Source organism: Apostichopus japonicus, chromosome 2, assembly GCF_037975245.1.
Source record: "Apostichopus japonicus isolate 1M-3 chromosome 2, ASM3797524v1, whole genome shotgun sequence".
Classification (NCBI taxonomy): Eukaryota; Metazoa; Echinodermata; class Holothuroidea; order Aspidochirotida; family Stichopodidae; genus Apostichopus; species Apostichopus japonicus.
The window spans coordinates 15,648,165-15,671,725 of NC_092562.1; the positions used below are offsets into that span (position 1 = coordinate 15,648,165).

Below are 23,561 nucleotides of genomic sequence, written 5' to 3' on the forward strand. Positions count from 1 at the left end.
AAAAGATAAAAAATCAATATATTTTACATCATCACAAAAAAAAAGCTAGCTGCTTAGAATTTATCGGCACTAATGATGCTGTCAGGCAGGCCTATTATCCCCATTAATTATCAACTGTACTGTATTGACTTTATGTTTTTGTGAATACAGATTAAGTACACACACCTATTGCTTCAAAGTCCTCGGAATCAAAGGTTCGAAATCAACAGCAGGTCGTTGGTTAGGTGCGCCCCGGTCAATTTTTCACACCTTATATCTGGCCCATTCATTCAAAAAGGTTGCCCACCCCTGCACTAGACTGATGACTTGAATAAGTCTAGTGATGACACGTTGATCACAGAGTCACTGTTACTCGATTGTCATTATTGAATACTGTCTTCGTTTGTATGGATGGTTCTCAGAAATTTTGGAATAGTAGTATTGAAGTATGTAACATTAACTGACACTCTCATTGTTTATTTCACAATGAAAACATAAGAGCACAAAACAAAGATAAATAAGAGAGTCTTCTGATGACTCAATGACGTACCAGAATGGACAGTATCACTTTTGTTTACGTGATTCTTAGGCCATGAATTCAGCCAAACAGAAGTGGATTTTTTCCATTCAACATTTTAGGGGATTTTCTGCAGAACAAGTAAAAAGTCAAGATGGTTCAAGTACTTGGATTTTCTTCTCCTTTAAATATCTCAAAAAAACACCCCCTTAAATTTTGCTCTGTTTTCGAAAGAGCAAACCCTCCACAGAAATATCGTCTAGTTAGCTCAGACTTAACAATACTTTGGTAAACAGATGAAGTGTGTCTTATTTATATGTAACGTATCAGGTAATGGATGTTATGTTCATTTGAGTGATTTAGGGTAATTTTTCAGATGGTAGCTCCATTTTCAAAATATGAAATAGGTAATACCATCCTTTTAAGAAGTCTGAAGTAGTTCTTATTATTGACAATTTGTAATACTTAATATGTCAGTGAATCTAACAGTGAACAGTAGATATACGGCTTGTAGAATTTTACAAATCAGATGTAAGAAACTAGCTTTGCTAACTTTGACATACATGTCAGACTGTGGATTAGATCTCTATTTCAATTACCTATTCCTCAAGCACCTATTCTTGAACGACTGACTCTGCAAAGGAAAAAAGAAAAGGGTAAAATTCTTGAAGCAAAAAAAGATGAAACTATTTCATTTATCCACTAATAAAATATTTTACTTCTCCATATTTTTGATGCAACATCTTGAATGAAGTTTGATTTATGGAATATTTGACCCTTTTTTTTGTCAGCTTATTCAATATTTGTTCAAAATTAGTGATCTGCTTTAAATGTCTGCTATGTATTGTTTGTCCTTCTTACCTCCAGCAAGCAAGCATCATCATCATCAAAGAAAAGGTATCAGTATGCGTGCCTTTCCCACCCTAGCATGTTGCATAACAGGCATTTCATGTTCCCTGCCCTTTCTTCTCCATTTCCAACCCTTTTTCATGTTAGAATGTTTCATCGTTGAGAACGGTATCTTCGTTCTGCATCTTGTTCTGTAGCTTGACCCTTCTGTAAAATATTGCTTGAACCAGTCCTCACAAATATCATCAAAATTTTAATATGCATTCCTTTCTAGCTGGTCATGGGTTTTGGTGAGATCCCCCTAGCAACAGTTGGCTTGCCTCTCCTTCAATATTCAATGCTCTACAGTATCCTTCCAAAGTGCATCAACTATAGTACATGTCTATAACTATGCCCCTTGTCACCCAGGGGTGGATCAAAGGAGGGGGGCATGGGCTATATCTTCTGGAATCTGTTTGACACTGAAAATTAACTTCAAAAATGTTGTGATCAAAAAAATGTGCTTGTGATAATAATTTAACATGCTTGTTTCGAGGGCGGTCCTTACATTTGACTGATGTGTTCCTTCTTATGCACCAGTATTTTCATAGAATGTTTGGTATCTAGGCTGATATTTTGCCTTCTGATCCCCTTTTCATACATTCCGGATCAACCTCCATAGTGTACTATAGCTATAAGCTAAGTGCACGTCTACAGTACACGTCTGGTAGCTTGTGCAGATTTGAAACCTTTTTTGGCAAAGAACCAGCAACGTTTTGTTGCCTTAAATGAAGCTGTTTAAAAAGTAGTCCGTGAATTTTGACAGAGACCATAGTGATTTAGCATTACCAAACATGATACTAGAAGCTGTAAATAACTTCAAAGGCCTGTTCAGAAGATTTCAAAAGACAATAAGCCCCCCCTCCTTCCCCTCTGCCCCTCCTCCCCCTCTGCACATTGATACTAAATGATACTAATTTTTTGAAAGTTTTGTGACAGCAAGGGAAAATTCAAATTAAGTTCCTTCAGTATTAAGCATCATGTAAACACTTTCTGAGTGTCTGTGGGAGGGGGGAGGGGTGTAGAGGGGTGAAGGCAGGTGAGCATCACATCATAACCCACCTTTGCAGTGATGCCAAAATGTGATAAATTTTAGCAGTAAAAGGAGTTTACCAATAAATTGAAGATGACTCCACATCGTCCTAAGAAAAAGCAATCCTTGTTTTCATGTTACTCAGATACCTTTGTTCTGTATCTGTGTCACAGATCTTTTTGGTATTTGCCCCACCTCCCCTTCTTCCACCATCCCCTCCCCCCCCCCCACCCACACATCCATTTCCTTAATTTATAAGCTGTCAAATATCTTTAGCTTTAAACAAATTTTTCATTTGTAGGTAAGTAATAGTTGAAAAGTTTGCAATCACTGGCAATTATTTATCATGATATCACTAAATTATCATACAACATAACAAAAAATTCCTGATTCTAGTACACTTTGCCTCTACATACCATTCATTTATTGTAAATGTGTTTGTCTGACCCTTAACTTATAATTTCACAATCATTTGTTCATTTTTTCCAAAGTAACTCAGCCAAATGTTTATATTTGTTTGTCCTATCTTGGAATTTTATTCATGAATATTATAGCATTGTGTTTGTTTTCTCCATTATGATATCCTGTGTGTGTTGCCATTTGAGTAAAACAAAATTCCACCAACTTGCTTACATTCTCATGTGCTCGGAGCCCAAGTTGTGGCAGTAAGAAAAATCATAGTTACTTCACTCATCTCTTACCTATCACCATTCTACACATGCGCTCAAATCTAGCTAACAGATTGCACTGCCCACATCCCCCTCCCCCCCCCCTCATTGACCTATTTCAGAGTTAATGCCCACATTCTCCCACCCTACCATTCTCAAGGCTTACAACTATAATTCCATTGTAATTAGCAATCCACTAGAATCTTGTTGGGTTTAAACTTTTGGCAAAGTTCCTGAAATCAATGAGGACCTGAGTTTAAGTTAACATATTGATATGTGGACAGTAGTGTTGTACTCTGCATTATGTTCTAGGCTTGTTGTACCTCTTGAATTCAAGTTTGGGTACACTGTAGACCCCGAGTGTACTATGCAGTGAGGTGTGCAGAATTCAGTAATGGTATAAGTAGACATAGAATTAAAGTCATGGATTTTTACCAGTCACTGAATTCACCATCAATACATGTTGCTATTTGTCATGATCTTTTATCAGCTGCATTTCACCTACAATCATACTTTTCTTGAAATTTTGAAATGTTTTTGAACTTATATATATTCATTAGATGAAGCGACTATTTTTCATGTTCTTTCAGTTTCTAGAAACATGCATTTTGTGAAATTTGAAATATGAAAGAAGAAAACATGTTTAAATTGAATTGAATATTCATGAGATGATATGAGAATAGAATAAATAGCCTTTTCAATAGAAACATTACTCAAATTAATTATTAAAAGAACATATTGCAGAGAACGATAAAATCAATATCAGAGACGACATTAATCATGGCCCTTACATGTGTTTTCAGAAGAATGCGCGTATACTGTGCCCCCTTTTCGAACTCACATCAGTTTATCAGAGATTATTTCTTATGAACTATCACTTAGTACCATTTAGTTGTGACTGCGATGAGTTAAAGGTTGCTTCTTAATATGTGAGAATTTTAAAGAAAAGTAAAGTAAAATTGGTTGGTTCAAACATGAAATTCCCCTGAAATTTTAGTGATGTGTGTAGAAAGTCTTTTGCTTGCTTCCCTCTCCTTCCCAATCATTGTCCTCTCCACTGCAATCTCTCTCTGCCATCTCCCGCCCCCCCCCCACCCTCCATGTAATTAATAACTAAAAAAACAAAGTGACTAAAGCAGTATTTGTCTAGGGTAGCTCTTTTTTGGGGTGGGGGAGATTGGCAGGGGTGTGGAGGGGATCAAAGGTAACAGCTGTTAACTATACTGTAGCTGTGTATATATATATTCAAAGTACATTATTGGATAACAGTGGAAACAGAAAATTACATATTAAACAGTTGGTTCGTAACTTGAAAGGGAATGTGCAAAATTTGGGAAATTTTTAGAGAAGAAATAGACGTTGGGGTTTGGAAGGGGAGGTGGAGGGGGGGAGGGCAGCGGACATTAAGTTTTGGTAAGTTTTTTGGTATACAGTTTTACCCCATTTTCACATGAGTCATAGTACAACTTTACAAGACCTACACACCTGGTTTAATATCGTTTGTGCTGATTCTAATCGTGTACAGTTAAATGATCATGGAAATGTTATCTGAAAGATATACATTATTGTATGATAAAAGGCAGTACGGTGCTTTTGAAATCCTTGACACCATGTTGCACTAATTGGGTGAGACTTTCAACAGGTGAGACTTTTTTTAAAGTTACCACATAACGAATGTTACACTTCGTTACCCTCTGCAAGTACTGTACCTGTCCTTGAATTCAATGCATTTGTTTGCCAAAAAAATACAAAGATATGATCTTTACCACCTCAAAAGCCTTGTTTGAACAAAGTACAATGGAGTGGTTTGCTGAACAAACTTTGCTACGAAATAGGATTTTCAAGAAGGTACCAATACATCCCACTCCCACAATACATAATACCTTATTGCCACTCCCCCCCTCCTCCCCCCCCCCCAAATGAAGATAAGAAACAATAAAGAGATCACCTGTATGGCCTGAAAAGATTGGTCATTTAAAAGTGATCAAAAAGTTTTAAAAATTGTTTCTAACTTCTCTCCTTGTTTGATCATGTGTAGAATCTCCTGTCTATATATAACAGTTGAGTTTAAGAAGTCTCAATAGAAGAGGTCTAAGGGTTGACCAGAAATCAATTTCTGACTAGGCTAAAGTGATTGGGATAACCCCCATATTACTTTGGCGATATATCAAGCCAGACCATTCTTTCATGAAATCTACTCCTTTGCATATTTAATCCTTTTTCATCATTTGTTGTTTTCTTACCCCAAAAAAATTCAGTACTCCCATCGGACGAAAGCACGAACATTTACAAGAAACGGTGGACCAACTTCAAGAAGAGTTGTTTAGATTGGAGAGTCAGAAGGATGACTTCAAAATCAAAGCAGATTTATTAGAAAGAGAATTGCAAGATGTTTTACAAAAGGTCAGTATCAAAAATATTAATATGGCTGACTTTGTTTTATTATTGTTAGAGTACTGTCTTATTTAGCTTTTGATGTACATAATCATAATCGGACAGTTACTTTTACGACGCTTAAGCGACCACCAATGTGGGAGAAGCCCGCAAGGGTCATTCAGGGCACCTCAGAGTTTGGGTTTGTCGTAAGGATATTGAAAACTACAACCTTCCTTTAGTTTTAAGTTAGTCTGTCCAATGGATCTGCTGTCAAGTCCAGTATACATACACCACCTTGTTATCTTAAAGGGCCGCCCCCGAATCTAGGAAAGAAAGCCTGTTTGAAAGCATCTTCACAAGATCTTTGAAATTTCCATCTTTTCGGATTTATATACATTCAACTTTCTCATGAAAATCAAATTAAATCAACTTATCTAATTTAGTCTGGGTTATTATTTTACAGGTACATGTATTCCTGGCTTAGTCAAATGTGATATTTTATTTTTTATGTGGTATTTTTCGATTTTTGGGGGGAGGGGGAGTGAGGGGGGAAAACTTTTATTTGTATTTTATTATTTATTTTTGTTAAATGAACAAAAAAGTAATATTGTTACGCACGTCATGACTTTACTTGACAAAATCTTTGGCCGACATTGCTTTGCAACAATGATATAATTACTTTTAGCCAGCATTGAAAGTTAAGAGACCTCCAATTTTCTGTAAGTAGAATATTGCAGAACTATTTTTGAGTTGCTGGAAATGGATATTTATAGAAATGAAGTAACGTTGTTTGAAATTGAAACAAGACCACCGTTGCATATCCTGCATTGAGCAACGAATGACGTGAATTAGTTATTAAGCATTCTTTAGATTATTTTCACACAATGGGATATTGTCGTAATACCCAATGGTCACAGCGAGTGAGTCATGAGGATTTCAGTGTGCAGTGTGTATTAAGATTGCTTGCAGGTATTTTGTGATAAAAAGTAGTAGTACTTTTTGTTTCACTTTTCCTTCGCTCTGTTTTTTCAAATGCCACCATCTCTTGAAATGATTCTCACCTGAGGAAAAATAAAACAAAAGAAAAAAGGGTGGCACTATACCAAAACTGAAAGTTGGATATATATCATCTATAGTGCAACCAGTTGATTGCAGATTTGGAACACTACAAAACTACATTGATTAAGTTTCCTTGATCAACTAATTAATCACTAAATGTAACATTTAGTAAATTAAAACTGGAAATAATGTTCATACGTACCTCTGTTGTTGTTATTTTTTAATTTTTTTTAACCTCAAGCAGTTTTGCAACAATTTAATATATGCAACTTTTGACAAGAAAGTTCCAGCTGAAATCAATCAAATTGTTGTGTAAATATTAATATTAAGTTTCTCTGTAAAAGTTTTCATATTTTGTCATTGTTCGTATTTTTTTAATTTTTTTTTTTTCGAGGGTGTCCTTCATCCTTTTTCACAGAATGAACAATTAATTGCCTTAAATGTAGCATTCAAAAAATTAATCAATAATCACATGAAAATTTTCATACGTAACTTTGTTTTCTCTTGATCAGGTTTGCAACAAGTTAATTAAAATGTAAATCTTGACAAGAAAACTGCTGCTGAATTCAATCAAATTATTATGGTCTTAAGTTGTTTTTCTGTAAAAGATTTTTATACTTTTTACATTTTTGTTTGATCCTTTTCACAGAATGAACAATTAAGTGCCTTAGCAGAAGAAGCCAGAGCTTTGAAGGATGAGATGGATATTTTAAGACATTCTGCAGACAAAGTCAGTAAATATGAAGCCACTATCGATAGTTACAAGAAGAAACTAGATGATCTGAGTGACCTTAGGAAACAGGTGAAAATATTGGAGGATAAGAATACCATGTACATGCAGAACACGGTGGAACTGGAAGAGGTGAGTGCCTAGGGAGCAAAAACATCTAGTAATAACAACATGAGGGTGTCCACACATGAGGGTATCCACACATGAGGGTATCCGCACATGAGGGTATCCGCACATGAGGGTATCCACACATAAGGGTACCATATAAGAATACCATGTACATGCAGAAAATAGTGGAACTGGAAGAGGTGAGTGCCTAGGGAGCACACCACTGCTTGTAATAACAACATGAGGGTATCCACACATGAGGGTATCCACACATGAGGGTATCCATGCATGAGAGTATCCACACATGAGAGTATCCACATATGAGGGTGTATTCATACATGAGGGTTTCCACACATGAGGGTATCCACACAGTCGTATGTATACCAGTGTCGGGTACTCAGAAAGCCTAGAGGTAGCAAACACTGCTTGTAATAAAAACATGAGGGGATCCACACATGAGGGTATCCACACATGAGGGTATCCACATATGAGGGTATCCACACAGCAGTTGTATCCACATATGAGGGTATCCACACAGTCGGAGTGGTATGCATTCCACTGTCGGGAAAATTCGTGAGTACGTAAGACAGTTTGGTACTCTGGGAAACTCGGTTGTAATCTGTAGCTTTTCCTGGGGAGGGGGGAGGGATAAAAAATGTGGTATTCGTATCTGCATAGCATCACAGAGTATTTGGCAATCTTATTTTAGACAAAATTAATACAATGGGAGGAGCAAGATACTGTGGCTTCTAACTGGCTGCCCCCCAAAATGGCAATATAGGGATCGTCACCAAGTAAGGGCTGGATAGCTCAGATGGTAGAGGGCTGGACTTGTAACCAGGTTCTAGCCATAAATGTCTTTGCTCTATTCCATTGTCTAAACATTCTAAGTCAGTTTTCCGTACTTGTTTACTTTAAAATTAATAAAATTAATACAATTCAATATTTTTATATTTCTTCTATCAAAGTATGAGACACAAAGACAGTTTGTAACTGTACCTTATACTGTAGCTTATATATTTTTAAACTGTGGACTGCAACTTCCAGAATTTCCCTCAGTTATTTATAAGTGTAGTTATATACACTATATTTCTAACAGACGGTTTTATTTGAAATATTGAAAAAAACATCAGTTCCCGGAATATTTTGTATCCGTTAATAAGTGAAGTAATGTATGCTATGGGTGTTCCTTTGTTGATGCTTTTATTGGTATTTTTTGGGGGGCGGTTAACAGGAGCTGAAGAAAGCCAATTCCATGAAAGCACAACTTGATGCATACAAGAAGCAGGTCCATGAGTTACATTCAAATGTATCGGAGGAGACGAGGCGAGCAGACAAGCACGAGTTTGAAGTCAAGAGGTTGCAGGAGAAGATGGCACAAGTGCAAAATGAGAAAGAGGTACGTGAACGCTGAGGAAGTGAGGTTAAATACAACCTCAAGAGGTTCTGACTGGCTAGCATATAGAACTAAAAGATGGTACAAGTTGGTAGCATTTGAAATAAATATAGTTGGTAATGTACGAATTGCTAAGAAAGTGAAAAACAGGTTTTTACTGATTAGCTTATAAATATATAAAATGAGAAATGTTGATTGATATGATAGTAAGTATTGTGTTTATGGTTACAAGTGAAGATTTTGGTGCAAAGTGAACACTTATGTGAACACTGAAGTAAGGAAGTGATAAACATTCCTCACAAGGGTCTGAAATCTGTGGAAGCTTTTCATAAAATTGTTTAGATAACAAGATAATATCTTATCAAAAATCAGAAAAATGTTGGATTGCTCAGTTGCTTTAACAATGATGAATTGAAGAGATATTGTTGACTTATTGGGGCAAAGTTTTCTTATGTTGATGACACTTTTAAGCTTCCATAGAAATCATGAATTAAACTGACTAGCATGTAAAACAGTAAATGAGCGGCAAAATGCTCTAAAGTTGAAATAATATAGGTGGTTATGTTCCATTTCTAACAATAATGTAACAATAACAGTAATGTAACAATGATGTAACAGTGTAGTTCATTGAGTCATTGGTAATGCTAACATGCACAACGTGTGTGCTACACATTATACCAAAATGTCATGATTGCGATAGGACAGCGACGCTGCTGTTATGTATCTCCCCATAGCGTGCTTTACATCGCACAATCGTCATATCGTCATAAATATATTTATTAGTTACATTGAAAAAAGCATCACATTATTTGTGAATATTAATTACCTTGGGTCCATGTTGATACAAATATAAGAATTGAATATAGATATATAATATATTATAACTTACAGCATGTTTTTACTCAAGTTTCACACCTGTGCGGGAATCATCAACTGAACGCAAACAATCATATGACCTTATATCTCTCAAGCACAGCTGGTAGGTCTGTTACCATGGCGACACTTTGAGATGAGCTCAGTTTTGTTACATATATATACTGTATATATATATATTTAATTTTGATTGTTTTAATTTTTGCTTGCAGAGACTTCAAGCAGAGAGAGATACCCTGAAGGAGACTAACGAGGAGCTGACCCTGAACCAGTTACACGGATCAGCTATGAGTATGGAGGAACCAGGAAGTCCAAGAAGCCCCGATCGATTCGGTTCACCAGGACTGTCAGACATGTTGTCACCGGAAATGAGGTTAGACGTCTAAAACATAAATTCAATATAAAGATGGATGTTGTGTTGAAGCATCTGTTTTGAGCTTAGTGCTACAAATTAATTAATATATATTGTATTTTCATCACTTTTGATGATGAGAGAATTGATGCTGTATTAGCTGTAAGTGCAACCAGTTGCTTTGAAACTGTATTTGCCTAGAACTTTCTGCCATCCATACTTGACTATCAGCTGGTTTTTAAGTTAAAAACTAAGTTTACTTTTGGACCATTTTGATTTTTCATTTTCTTAAGAAGAGACTTCAAAGGTTTGCAAATATTAAAGCAAAGATTACATTTAAATTTTTACATTTTTTGGGGGGGGGGGGGGTTAACCAATGATGCGTGAATATTTCACAGGTTGGTAAAGGGTAACACACACTCACAGTGAAACACAGAATGCTGTGTTAAGCAGTTGTTGTACAACACATCAGTCTAAATAAAATATATGCATTATCTTAGATCACATTTGACGGAGAGAAATTATTCTGTAAATTCAATCAGCTGTGTTTCATATTTGTGGGTGAAGAAGAGTTCTTAATTGTATACCATATCATTGATACACAACCCAGTACCGACAAGAAAACAAAAACCTGAAAGAAAACAAAATGTTGTTTTTTTTTTAAACTAAACTAATTTGCTTCTCCTTCCCTTTTTCTTTTTTTCAGAGAGAAAATGATTAGATTGCAACATGAAAATAAAATGCTTCAGATGAAAATGGGCGAAAATTCTGGTGAGAAAGCTGAGCTGCTCCAGAGTCTGCTAGATGATGCGAATGCCAGGAAGAATGAGCTAGAATCCGAGGCAAGGTAAGAGAGACTTGACTCGTTGGACGGCTCGATTAGTAAAGGAAAGGATCACTTGTCTCTCTGATTATAGGAGAGACAATAATAAAGATTACAGATAATAATTTCATTCCAGTTTTCAGTGAAACCGATGTTACATGCTTCCATCTGGATATGTTACGTTGTTGGTTTTGGTTGTTTCTGGTCAGGTCTGGTTCTATGGTTGAGTGGATAAAGCAGTGGCATTAGCAGCCATGAAATCTAGCAATCTAGGAGGGTGTGGGTGGAGTCACTGACTGGCCAAAGCATGGTGGGGGTCTATATACAGGAGAAATCCACAGTTACCCCCCCCCCCCCATCAATTTCAACAAAATCCAAAATGTGCTCAAGCTGTGAATCGGATAAGCCACAAATAGACATGGATCGTAAGTTTTAAGCCTTTCGGCTTCTCCCACATGCAGAAATAACAACCTTTCATTTTTCTGTTTCATAGGATATCAAATCAGAAAATAATGACATTGGAAGCAGAACTTGAAGAAATTAGTCAGAGGGAGGAGACAAAAGGACAATCAAACCTCATCACAGAGGTAAGAGTATCTGTAATATTATCATGCTTTCACCTAGCTGGTTTTCATTTATTTCTGGTAATAATGGATGCTCAGCTAGCTCTTCAGGCACATAAGCTGTGTAGTATAATTGAATGATACTTGATCAAGTAGTTTAACCCAGTGGAGGATGTTGGCTGTATAGAAAGATTGCAGTATACTTGATCAAGTAGTTTTATCCAGTGGAGGATATTGGCTGTATAGAAAGATTGCTGTAGACTTGATCAAGTAGTTTTACTCAGTGGTGGATATTGGCTTTACAGAACAGTGCAGTAGACTTGATCAAGTAGTTTTATCCAACTCTGAGTTAACAGTCTGTTTCCATTAATAGCATCACTTATAAAAAATGACTAGTCAGAGTGTGATGTTGTAGTTGGCTTTTTTTGTGTGATTGTTGAAATCTTTTAGAAATTTTAGGAAAATTTGTTGTAAATCGGTTTTAGGATATATTAACAAGGAGATGTTTCTTCTATGGCCTAACACGCTGCTTCTTTACCCTCGCTTGTCTCCTCCCATTGAATAAGGAATTGAATTATTCTCTGCCATTTTTTCACAATGTAAAATATGAAATAATTCCTTCAACCAACACTCTAATATGGTCAATAGCAGGAAGATAACTTCCAACTGGCAATCATAATAATAATAATTAAGCAAACAATTTCTATAGTGGTGAAAGTCTTAGTGAACTAAACACAACTCGAGGATGGAAATATTATACTCTTTTTTTTTTTACAAAAAAGGAGAAAAAGGTAGTTTTTCTCCTTTATTCCTCTGAAGTTGAATGCAGCAAACCTAATCATATTATGACCAGGAATGTTAACAATTTGCATGTTCTCTAGTGTTTTGCCAACTCTTATACAATTTGAGATATTCCAAACATATTGCCAACTTTTTCTCTATACTGTCATGCCGGCTTCATTGTGTAGTAGTTATCATGGTAATCTTAGATATTTTAACCATTTTTCATATCTTTTCTATTAGGTTAGATCTAATAATTAATTGTAGATGGGTTATTTTGTATCTTATATCTGGGTGTGTTTAGCCTATATAACTTATATAGAACAGCATTGAACTGTGTTATTATTATGATTATTCACTTCATTTTGCTAACACATGGTTGCTGTTTTTTTTTCCTTCTTCAAAATAATCAATGTTGCACTCAAATGTGGGTCACTTAAACCAATCGATCTCTAAGAATGCACCCAAGCAAGCTGTGTTTGTGTTTCTGGGGGGTGGGTGGGGTGGGGGAGGGCTGTTTAATAAACAAAATGAGCTCTCTCCTTCTCTGCAAAAGAAAGTTTTTTTTATATTGTATTGAACAATATTTCACAGTACCAAAGTTAAAATTTCAAAAAACAGCAGAAAACTATAAAAGAAAATTAAAATACGTAAATTTTGACTGTGTATTAAAAAAGTGCCCTCTGGAATACAAGTCATGTGTCCCTCAGAAAGAAAAAGGAAATTGATTTTGCTTTTCTTGTCTTCGCACTGTGACTATTAAATCTAAAGTCAATTTGTCTGTGTCAAAATCTTTTCTCATTTGTTTACAATACTCAAATCACTTTATGAAAAGCATCTGGGTTTTTTTCCCTTCTTTTTCTCACTGTCATATCAGCTTTATTATTTTCCTGTGATTTCTTGAACTAGAAATGTTCAGTCTGGTTTTGATTTAACACCGGGTCTTTGCAATGCACATCTCAATGCAGCTGTAAGAATGTTGTCCGAAAGATCTCCAATACTTGTAGGATTATTAAATATTCGAGAGAAATTGCTCAGCTTAGACGATGGGGAAGGAGGGGGAAAGGTAATAAGGGGGGGGAGGGGGGATGGTGTAAAGCTGATATGGCCTTTGTGATTATTAAATGCTGGGGCATTCTTAGAGGATGTGTAGTTACTGATGACGGTGGATTTGTTGAGTTCAAAACTGATGTTTTACTGAAATCTGATCATATCCCGATTTCTTCTCAGAGAAAGTGGTAGAAAGGGGGGGAAAAAGGAAATGGGTGGGAGGCAAAGGCAATTTTCATAGAGTAGAACTGAAGGGGGGGGTGGGAGGAAAAATCAGAATGACGAAAATACACTGGATTCACAGTTGTAGTGTGTATAACCTCAGGGACTCCACTTCCTGCAACGTGTTGTAATTGAGGAGCTTTTAAATATCGTGAAAAGTTTGTCTCACATCTGTAATCAAAGTCAATAGGTGTTAGTCAACTTCATACCATAAGCAGCAGCCTCAAAAAATGTTATCCATCCAAAATGAAAAGTAATAGGATTTTTTATTATTTATTTGTTTATAAAAATAGGTTGTATTGTGGAGATTCACTTTTAAATTTGGTGCAATTTTTATAATTTAAATAATTTTTTCCTGCCCAAATCTGAGACATTTAAGTATAAGGAAATTCTTAGAACCTGAGATATATGTTTCAAGCTTCCACCCACCAGTCTGTTTTGAACTCAACGTTTAATATATCCACGATAGATTGGTGTGTCTGTTTGTTGCTTTTTCTCAGCTATCTTCACGTTATCTCACTCTATAACCTACAGTCTCCCAGGAACAGGTTCAAAGATGGTGATGTTAAAAAGCTAGCTGCAGAGGTATTAAACAAACGCATAAGCAAACTGCATTTTGAGCTAATCGTTTTTATCTGCCGTGACCTCTTTTCTGTTTTCTTGTTTTTTTCTGTTGATTTGTGCACCACCACGCCAAACACCTTTCAACAATGTTTTCTAACGATCTTCCTTTTTCATGTTTTCGAAGTTGTTACATGTGGGTGTTCTACAAAGTTCTTTTTATGTTGGATTTCACAAACGTCTCAATTTAAGTGTCCACATGTTATCGATAAACCTCAGGGATGGTCCAGGGCTGGATGGCCACATTAGGGCCTTTGTGAGCTCTCTTTGTAACAAAAGTAGTTGTCCTTTGTAGTTATCTCTCTAATTACCTTTAGTATTCAAAAAAAAAAAAAAATGAAAATAAAATCATGTTTTAGAACAAATACCTTTCTCAATCTGAATTAAAATTGTTTTCTTGCAATATAAGGAAATGCTAGCCACCCCTATGGGTGTGCACAGTATCAGATGTACAAGGGAATTCAAATCCAAATTGTTATGTTTTCTGTGGTTGAATCATTGCTCAACTGATAGAAAGTTCTTAGGTAAAGAATCTTGAGATGAATGTTAACGTTACATTTTACGAAGGCTCTTACATTGATGATTGCATGTTCTTCATGTTTTATTTCAGGGTTCATGAAATCGTTCTTTTTGAAGCTGCATATTGAGATTGAAAGAGACTAGAAAGATGATATCTTCCTCAAATTTGTTTTCTTTGTTTTGAAATAAGTGAGTGTGGGACAGAGTCTCATCATTCAGTGATTAGATTTATTTGAGACCTAAAAGCAGCCAGTTTGTCTCCTCTCATGTGGTTTTGTTTGTTTTCACTCTTAAACTCCAAATTTGAAGATGTCTTTTTAGTCCCTATTTTTTTCAACTCGGTGTGCAGCTTTTAAATCGTGACAAAAAATGATCATTGGTTTCAGTTTTTGTGAATATTCTGTTTTCCATCTAGTCAAGTACAAACTAACTCATTTTTCATGTTTATGCAAAATAAAGAAGGAAAAATTGTTTTGGTTAGCTATCAACTTGATATGTTTTGCTCCAAGAGTGGCTTGTGTTGAGACTCATTTTGATAAGATCAGTTTCTTGAAAAATAGGATTTATGCATTCTGATTGTGTATACTTTGACAAATTGTTCTCTTAGAGAATATATGAAGTATGAAGGCACCTACATAGGAGTATATACAGAAGTAACACATAAGAGTACATACAGAAGTGACACATTGTAGCGTATAAAGAAGTAACACATAGTAGTATATAAAGAAGTAAAGCAGGAGTATATATAGTACAGTGGTGACACTTTGAAGTACATAAAGGAGTAACATATAGTAGTATACACAGAAGCAACACATAGGAGTATAAACAGAAGTAACACATAGGAGTATATACAGAAGTAACACATTGGGGTATAAAGAAGTAACACATAGTAGTATACAAAGAAACAATACATAGGAGTATATATAGATGTAACACAGCAGTATATACATAAGTAACGGGAGTATATGCAGAAGCAACACATAGGAGTATATACAGAAGAAACATATAGGATTATATACAGGAGCAACACATAGGAGTATATACAGAAGTAACACATTAGGGTATACAAAGAAGTAACACATAGTAGTACAAAAAGGAACAACACATAGGAGTATATATACAGCAGTAACACATAGTAGTATATACAGAAGCAACACATAGGAGTATATACAGGAGCAACACATAGGAGTATATACAGGAGCAACACATAGGAGTATATACAGAAGCAACACATAGGAGTATATACAGAAGCTACACATAGGAGTATATACAAAAACTACACATAGGAGTATATATAGAAGTAACACATATGATATATAAAGAAGTAACACATAGGAATATATAAACAAGTAAATCAGGAGTATATATAATACAGTACCGACACTTTGGAGTATATAAAGGAGTAACACATAGTAGTATACAAGGAAGCAACACATAGGAGTATAAACAGAAGTAACATATAGGAGAATATACAGAAATAACACATAGGAGAATATATAGAAGGAACACTTTGGAGTAAATAAAGGAGTAACACATAGTAGTAAATACAGATGTAACAACCAGCCTACGGTCAAACTGTTGAGACAGTTGTTTCTATTGTTAACAGTGATTTGTTTTCCGGTATTCATGGCCACAATGTAAGTAAGTTTGGGATATTGTTAGTTAATTTGGAGAAAAGCAGTCTTAAATGTTTTGTGTTATCAATTTTTATTGCATGTGCCAACGCTTTTTCGTATGTATGTCTTTGTCAGAAGCCAGTGTTAACGTCTGTCAAATATTAACACTGCAGTTTGCAGCATACCTTTGCTCAGCATACTAACCCCACACCCAAAACTAACAGCCAAGGTTAATGATAAGTATAACCACTCGAGGGATATGGAGAGCAGTCACAGTAATTTACATGTGTGTGTTGAAAAGACAAAGTGTGCTTGTTTGAAGTACACTTTGTGAATAATGTTTGTCAATTCAAAGACAATAACGATGAGATTCTTTGCTGCCTCATCAATGGGAAGAAATACTCTGAAAACCAACCAGCAATTTCTGCTATATACAGTATTGTGTGATAATTAGAACGGGGGGGGGGGGAAATGAACATGGCATGAAAAGAATGTAGAGTAATGTGAAAGGGTGGCAAGGACATTGAATGTGATGTGTTGGTTCGTTTATTAGAAAGTATGTTACTTCTGGTTTGGGTTTTATATATCTCAACATACATATAGAGCTTTCTATTGTAAATATAATAATAATACAGAAAAATAGGTGAAAAGTTGTAATTGCATTTAGACATTTCAGAAACCAAAAATGTTAAATATTTTCAAGAGAACACATTTTCTCTAACGGTGCCTTTTTTTGTGTGGGGGGGGGGTGGTGGGGGGTGGTTCTTGTTTCCTGAAATACAAATTACCGAAAATATGTTTGATCAACAAACTTAAGAGTTTAATTAAATAGCTGAAGGATAGAAATTAGGTGTAGAAAAATGTTGTCCTGTTGTTGTTTTTTGGTTTTAGTTGTTGTTGTTTATTTATGTTACAGTAGTCTTGCTCAGTAGATTTAGATCGTATCCTGGTACATTTCTTTCAGGTATTGGTGATTGTTTATACTTTCATCTTCTGTTGAAAATCGAATCATGTTTGAAAGTCTGGGTTTTCTTAGTGACCAAAATGCAACTTGGAAGTGCATTTTAAGTTGCCTCACCATTTTTGCATATGCTGCACAGGTATAAGCAAACATGGCAATTTCAATATGTCCTTTCTGCCTTTATATCAAGTTCAGTTTGAAGTTAACGGTGCTTCAACCAACATCAATTTGACATATGACAGTTTTTACTTTAAAACAAAAAAAAGCTTCCAGCCTCAACTAGTATTTGACCTAGGGCCTCCAGCACTGTTTGCAAAAGCCCTGAACCTCTGAGCAATTGGTCCTTTAAATATTATTCATAACGCTGGGGTTTTAATGACGCAGCCAATAATGTATTCAAATAGGTTCATAACTCAATTAAAATATCAATTAAAACTTGGCCATCTAATCGTAACTTAATACTACATTACACAACTGGCTAAGTGAACCTTTCCTTAAAACCAATCTCATATTTTTTTCTCTCTCTCTAGATCTCTCTGTTTTTTTATCTTTGTTGTCATCTAAAATATGCATGATGAAGTTAAATATTTCAATTTTTGGGACAATCTGATTTTGAATGAAATTTAATTATGTTGTTTTTAATACCTTAACATCTCTCTTGTTTTCACATTCCCCTTTTTATCCCTTCCTTACCCCAAACCTAAGTATGTGAGTATTTCATCTTTTGAGTTTTACTCGCTTCAACCATTTCCGTGTTGCGTGTCCTTTTTATTTTTTACTTTTTTTAAAGGAAATTATGCTTCACATTCGTGTCCATTTCCAGAATGAAAGGCTTCTTTCTTTGCTTTTACCTCTTCTTGTACAATTGTCGGTAAGCCTTAAGATAGGGACTCAAGGTTCGATTTCCAAAGCCTAGTGAAAATGGCAATTTCTTTCCTAATTGTTTTTTAACATAATATATGACAACAACAAAAACAGAGATTTTGTTTCGATTCAAAGTTTACGGTTTCTTCTTGTCTTCCCTTGTGTGAGAAAAAGAGGGGTGTATCTGTTACCCAATTTTATTTATTTTCCCTTTTTTTTTTCTTCTTTTTTTTTCTTTCTTTTTTTTTCATAGAAAAATCTTCTGATACCTTTTGTATAATTCTCGTCATGACTTTCATTCTATCCTTCAAAGTTCTTTCGATTGAGAGTCAGAATACTAGATATATGCCCCCTCTACTAGCTTATTAAACATTTCATGGGTGAATAAGTCCATGCAAATTTAAATGTCTCATTTAAGAAACATTACGATCACTATTCATTCAACAAATGAAGCAAATCATGAACATGTTTGACAAAGAAACCAGTCACCTTTTTAAGTCCCCCACCATATTTTTCATATTTTTGTCTATACAAGTTTTATACAATTTCAAAAACAAATGAAAGGCTGTTGGTGGCAGTAGCTGTTCTTTGTATTTGATGTTGGTTTTTGTTTTTTAATTCCTTCCATTCTTAAAATCTTCCTTCAATTATGCATCATTTGCTAATTTTCCTAATTTGAACCCGTTTTGTGGAAACTGGTTCCTGAATGTACCCTTACACCTACTAGAATAGTAAAAATGCACCAATTTAACAAGTTCCAGATTAATTTTGCACACTGCACATAATTGAACATAATACACAATTCTCCTCTTTCTATGTGTTAGATAGTTAGACTAGTAGACAGTCTTTATTTGCTCTTTTTACTGCTTAAAATCTCTCATATGACTTGTCCTTTTCCTGTTTGGTAGTTTTTTCTTCTTTTTTTTTAGATATGAATTTTTAGGTTTGTTAGACTAAAATAATCAGCAAAACTTGCATGTTTATTTTTTTCATCTCTTCCTTTCTCCCCCTACCCCTTTCCCCTTTGTTTAAAGTGTCTGTCCCCCCTCTCCCACCATGCTAAATTTCTAATCTTTTTCAATATTTTGACTTTTGGTAGGTCCTGCAGCCTGTAGAGTTGCTCTCATTTATGCAGCTAATCGACATTTGTAGCCTTTTAAAGTTATTTATGTGATATCTGAAAAAACACATATTTTTGTCCCACCTTTTCATTAGAATTCTTCTGAAAACAATTTGGAATCATGTTTAGCTTAGTTCTTTGGTTCAAACTCCCGTCATGTCAAGAAAGCTAATTTCTCATTAAAAAAATTAAGAAACAATGCAACCCATTCTACATTGTCTTGTTATGTTTTGTGAGCTTCCATAGCAACACAAAAATATAAAAAACTCATGCAACATTGAAAGCAGATTTCCATGACAGATATTGCTATATTGTAAATATAGAGTAAAGTCTGTAATGCCCAGAAATACAGTCTGGGTTATACATTATTCATTTCGTTTATTCTGGTAATAATAGATGTTACAAGTTAACCTAATTAAAATACAATATATCAACACTTTGCTTTGACCTATGACCTTTCCATAGGAAATGATGGAAGTGGTATTTCTAACCCTTCGGGTTGAAGACTTTGCTATAAGCTGCTGTCAAGTGATTGGGTTTATTGTTTATTCGGTTGTCCTCAATTCATTTCTAGACACAATTTGTAATTTGAAGCATTGCTATGAAATAATGGAATAATGAACTTCTAATTAAAGTTGAGTAACAAACAAATTCATGTAATGGAAGATGATCATCATGTAAGGCTTAGTGTAAATGTAGTCATATTAGCTACTTTCATTTCTAAAGTATAAAACCTGCCATTGAGTTAAGGCATTAGTGTGAGGGTTGTACAAGGATTGCTATAGGTAAACGCTGGTGGCAGACAGTTTGACAGTTTTTTTGTTGTTGTAGAAAATAGTCACTATGTTGTTGCCAGACCCCTTTACAAAATTCCACCAAATTTGAAAAAGTCATGTCATCACCTTACACAGTGCTATGAGCATGTGGTTTTCACCCTTAAAAATATAAGTATTGGACATTGAATATCAATTGAATGGTTTTATACCAGTACTATAAGAAATATATATGTAAGGCAGAATTCAGAGGTTGATCCAAATTTCATATATCATGATTGATTTTTTGTTTTCTATTCTGACAACTCTCACACTTAGCCTAGTCATCGTTTTTACGTTCATATTTTTCTCTTTTCCTCCCACATGTGAGTTTGGTGTGTTCTGGTTACATTCATCACCTTGCTACAAACAGTCATGCCTTCTTCTTTTTTTTTCCAATTAATTTTTTTCTTTCTTTTTCTTGTTTTCCAAACAAGTCCTTTCTAAGGAAGTCCTTAGTGTTACAGTGTAGACATTTATGAATTATTTATTTCAAGTGTGTGTGTGTCTGGGTGTGTTTGTTGGTTTTGTGAGGTTTGAAATCTAGCTAAATAGCTTTTCTACTGCAATTAGCAAAAAATTTTACTGTTGGAAAATTAAAGATGCTGTGATACCATGACAATGAAGGGCTTTTATTTGTACGTCATAAAGTGAAGCTGGAAAAATAATAATGAAGGGAAAGTCTTCCCACCTGTCCCAAATCTAAAGCTTTCCATCCGCAGACAAAGTACTTTGTGAAGCGGTCTTTCAGGCTAAACCCCTTCCCTCCTGTCCCCTCCCCTGCCTCTTCAAGCATGCATGTTTGATCTACTGATACAAAATGTAAGCTTACAGGAGTTAACAGCAGAGGTCAAATGTCACTGGAGGTAAACAGTAGCATTTCAATTTTCGTGGCAGTCAGGTAATTGAATGATATTTTTATCGCTTCGGAATCACGAACATCTTTGTTTTCTTTCTTAGTTTTTATCTAAGGTGAGTAAGTAGAAACATACCTGCCTTCAAGGCAACCTCTTCATTGGCTAAAGTTCACAGATAGACAAAATCATGTTCTCTAAAACATATTGTGTTATGATTCTCCCCTTTTGTTTCTATTTTGGACAGAACCAAGAGTTAAGAAAGAAGTTGCAACAGCACAAGTGAGTATCAATTTACTTCCTTAAAAAATAAAAATATCTATAGTTTAAATTTCTATTGACTTATCATTTTGGCATCAGCAATATCTCAACAGATCTTGTATCTTGAACGCCTCAAGTCCTGTCAAGATCCTCTGTTTAAAACATCTCTTTCTAGTATGAATATCTAACAATCAGGAGAGGTCCAAGGGTGTTTTATTATTCTTTGATAATTTGTCCCAGACTAACTTTTAGGGGTGATACCAATGTATCATTTTACCTGTTTGGGGGTATTTATTTACGTTGCGATCAGAATTAAATGTAAACAACTAGTCGTCTGTCGGACGAACTCGAAAGCTGATTTTAGTCATCTGAGGAGACCTTCGGTCATTTCACACAACCGTACGACCATTACAAATTTGCCCTGCGGTTACGCTACAGGGCTAGATGCATTTGCATATAAAAGTCTGGGTTGAATTCATTGTTGTAAAGAAATGGCAGCAGTTTTGGGAGAGACGAACTACTTTCTTTTAATTTGTATATAACAATGTTTGGAGTGTAGTGTAGAGTGCACTACTGTTGTAACATTATGCAGCTGGTATGTAAACAGCAGTTTAATACATTTTTTTCTTTTCCATATATATTTTAACTTATTATATGGGGCTTATTCTACAGAAAGGGGTAAAAAAAAGAGTGCATTTTACTTTTGGTTTCACTTTTAAGTTTTATGATCATGTGACCATTCTGGGGACTTAGCTTTGGCTTTCTAATTATTGTTCTTTGACTTTTCGCTTACAGGGAGAGTCTACAAGAATCCGAGACAGAACTCCAGAGGAAGAGAGCACACATCGATGACATAGAGCCACTACTTTCCGATAGAGGTAAGAATTGTAGAAAGCTTGTTGTATTTGTAGCATTAAGTCCGCTTATCAACCATGCACATACACACCTAGGTACCTGGGTGCACAATATACACAATGTACAGTAGGCATCATGTCAAAACAATTAAGCTGCAGCAGCTGAACAGTCCCCTGCAGCTAGGCTGAATGAATATCAAAAGATGGAGATTAACCCTGCAGACCAGCAAGTGTCAATTGTGTGAAACTGCAGAACACAAACAATGACGTCCTATGCAGCAGACTGGCTGCAGTGAGGCTGCAGCCCCCTCAGCATTCTACTTCAGGCATTGTTAAAACAATTAAGCTGCAGCAGCTGCAAAGTCCCCTGCAGCTAGGCTGAATGAATATCAAAAGATGTAGATTATCCCTGCAGACCAGCAGTGTTAATTGTGTGGAACTTCAGAACTCAAAACGATTACGTCCTACCCAGCAGCCTGGTTGTGGTGAGGCTGCAGCCCCCCAGCATTCTACTTCAGGCATTGTTAAAACAAAAAGCTGCAGCAGCTGCACATCCCCTGCAGCTAGGCTGACTCAATATCCAAAGATGTAGATTTACCCTGCAGACCAGCAGTGTCAATTGTGTGGAATGAGGAGCAAACATGCAGCTGACTCTGCCTCTGAATTTGGTCGGGTACCTTCATAACCTTGTTGGTCAGATAGTTTTTTTAGAGTGGAAACGTCGTCAGGCCCTTTAACTTTTAACTTTTATCTTTGATGTGTTTTTGCAGTAGATTGGCAGTTCTCTAACAGCTTTTACATTCTTTTTGATGGCAATGGGTACATTGAGTGCAAAATGTTTGATTTATATATTTCTCCAGAAATACAGCTTGATTAGTCATGGTACTGAAGTGCATTCTAACAGGATTTTAATGTACATGAAAGTAAACTGGATGGTTTCAAAAAGTTCCAAGAAAAAGAAATAGCCAGGCAAGAAAAAAACTGCTTCTAACCCTCAGCAAGTGTCTACGTTTCAGAGCAATATTAATTCTTAACCTAGGCAAATCACTTTCTTAGATAGCAGATATACCTTGCTGTACCCTCAATGCACTCTAACCGTACCATGTTTTGAAAGTGTGTAGATGTTTTGAAAGTTTTAAGTTCCTGAAAGTTGTACGTGGTAAATAGTGAATTTATTCTTGAATTTCCGTTTGGAAGAAACGCACATTGGTCCTTAGGAAGACAACCTGCCAATTTGAACAAAAATGCTAAGCTTTTTAGCTTATTAAAGTTTTGGTTGTCTTGACCACTCACTGCAGTAATATTTCAGACATTTGTCAGGCCATTTAGCCGCAGCCACACGAGCAACTCAATAAGCACATGTAGAAGTTCTTCTTCATTTGACCTCCATTCCTCCAATACGTTATGTTTGATGTATCCATTCCTCAGACGATAAAGTAGCCAATCTCCAAGAGGTCCTCCAGAAGAAAGACGAGGAGATGAGGACCATGGAGGACAGATATCGCAAGTACCTGGAGAAGGCCAAGTCTGTCATCAGGACCCTGGACCCAAAGCATAACACAGCAACATCTTCAGAGGTCCAGTTGCTTAGAAACCAACTCCAGGAAAAGACAAAGATTATAGAACACTTGGAGGTGAAGATTTTACAGTTTACCAGTTTTA

General features: G+C 35.6%; 1 protein-coding gene across 3 annotated transcripts in view; it reads left to right on the top strand.

Moving 5' to 3' along the window:
* LOC139979666 (protein Hook homolog 3-like) overlaps window positions 1-23,561 on the top strand; it is a 42,596-nt gene that overhangs the window by 12,590 nt on the left and 6,445 nt on the right. The window contains exons 7-17 of one of the 3 annotated variants that reach the window (XM_071990683.1): window positions 1,364-1,393; window positions 5,344-5,488; window positions 7,170-7,382; window positions 8,593-8,757; window positions 9,840-10,000; window positions 10,686-10,826; window positions 11,296-11,389; window positions 13,952-14,002; window positions 21,032-21,066; window positions 21,841-21,923; window positions 23,328-23,533. In XM_071990683.1, the coding sequence (XP_071846784.1) occupies window positions 1,364-1,393; window positions 5,344-5,488; window positions 7,170-7,382; window positions 8,593-8,757; window positions 9,840-10,000; window positions 10,686-10,826; window positions 11,296-11,389; window positions 13,952-14,002; window positions 21,032-21,066; window positions 21,841-21,923; window positions 23,328-23,533 (1,324 nt within the window). The remainder of the gene's footprint in view (window positions 1-1,363; window positions 1,394-5,343; window positions 5,489-7,169; window positions 7,383-8,592; window positions 8,758-9,839; window positions 10,001-10,685; window positions 10,827-11,295; window positions 11,390-13,951; window positions 14,003-21,031; window positions 21,067-21,840; window positions 21,924-23,327; window positions 23,534-23,561) is intronic. The other 2 variants (XM_071990701.1, XM_071990690.1) reach the window with 2 other exon arrangements.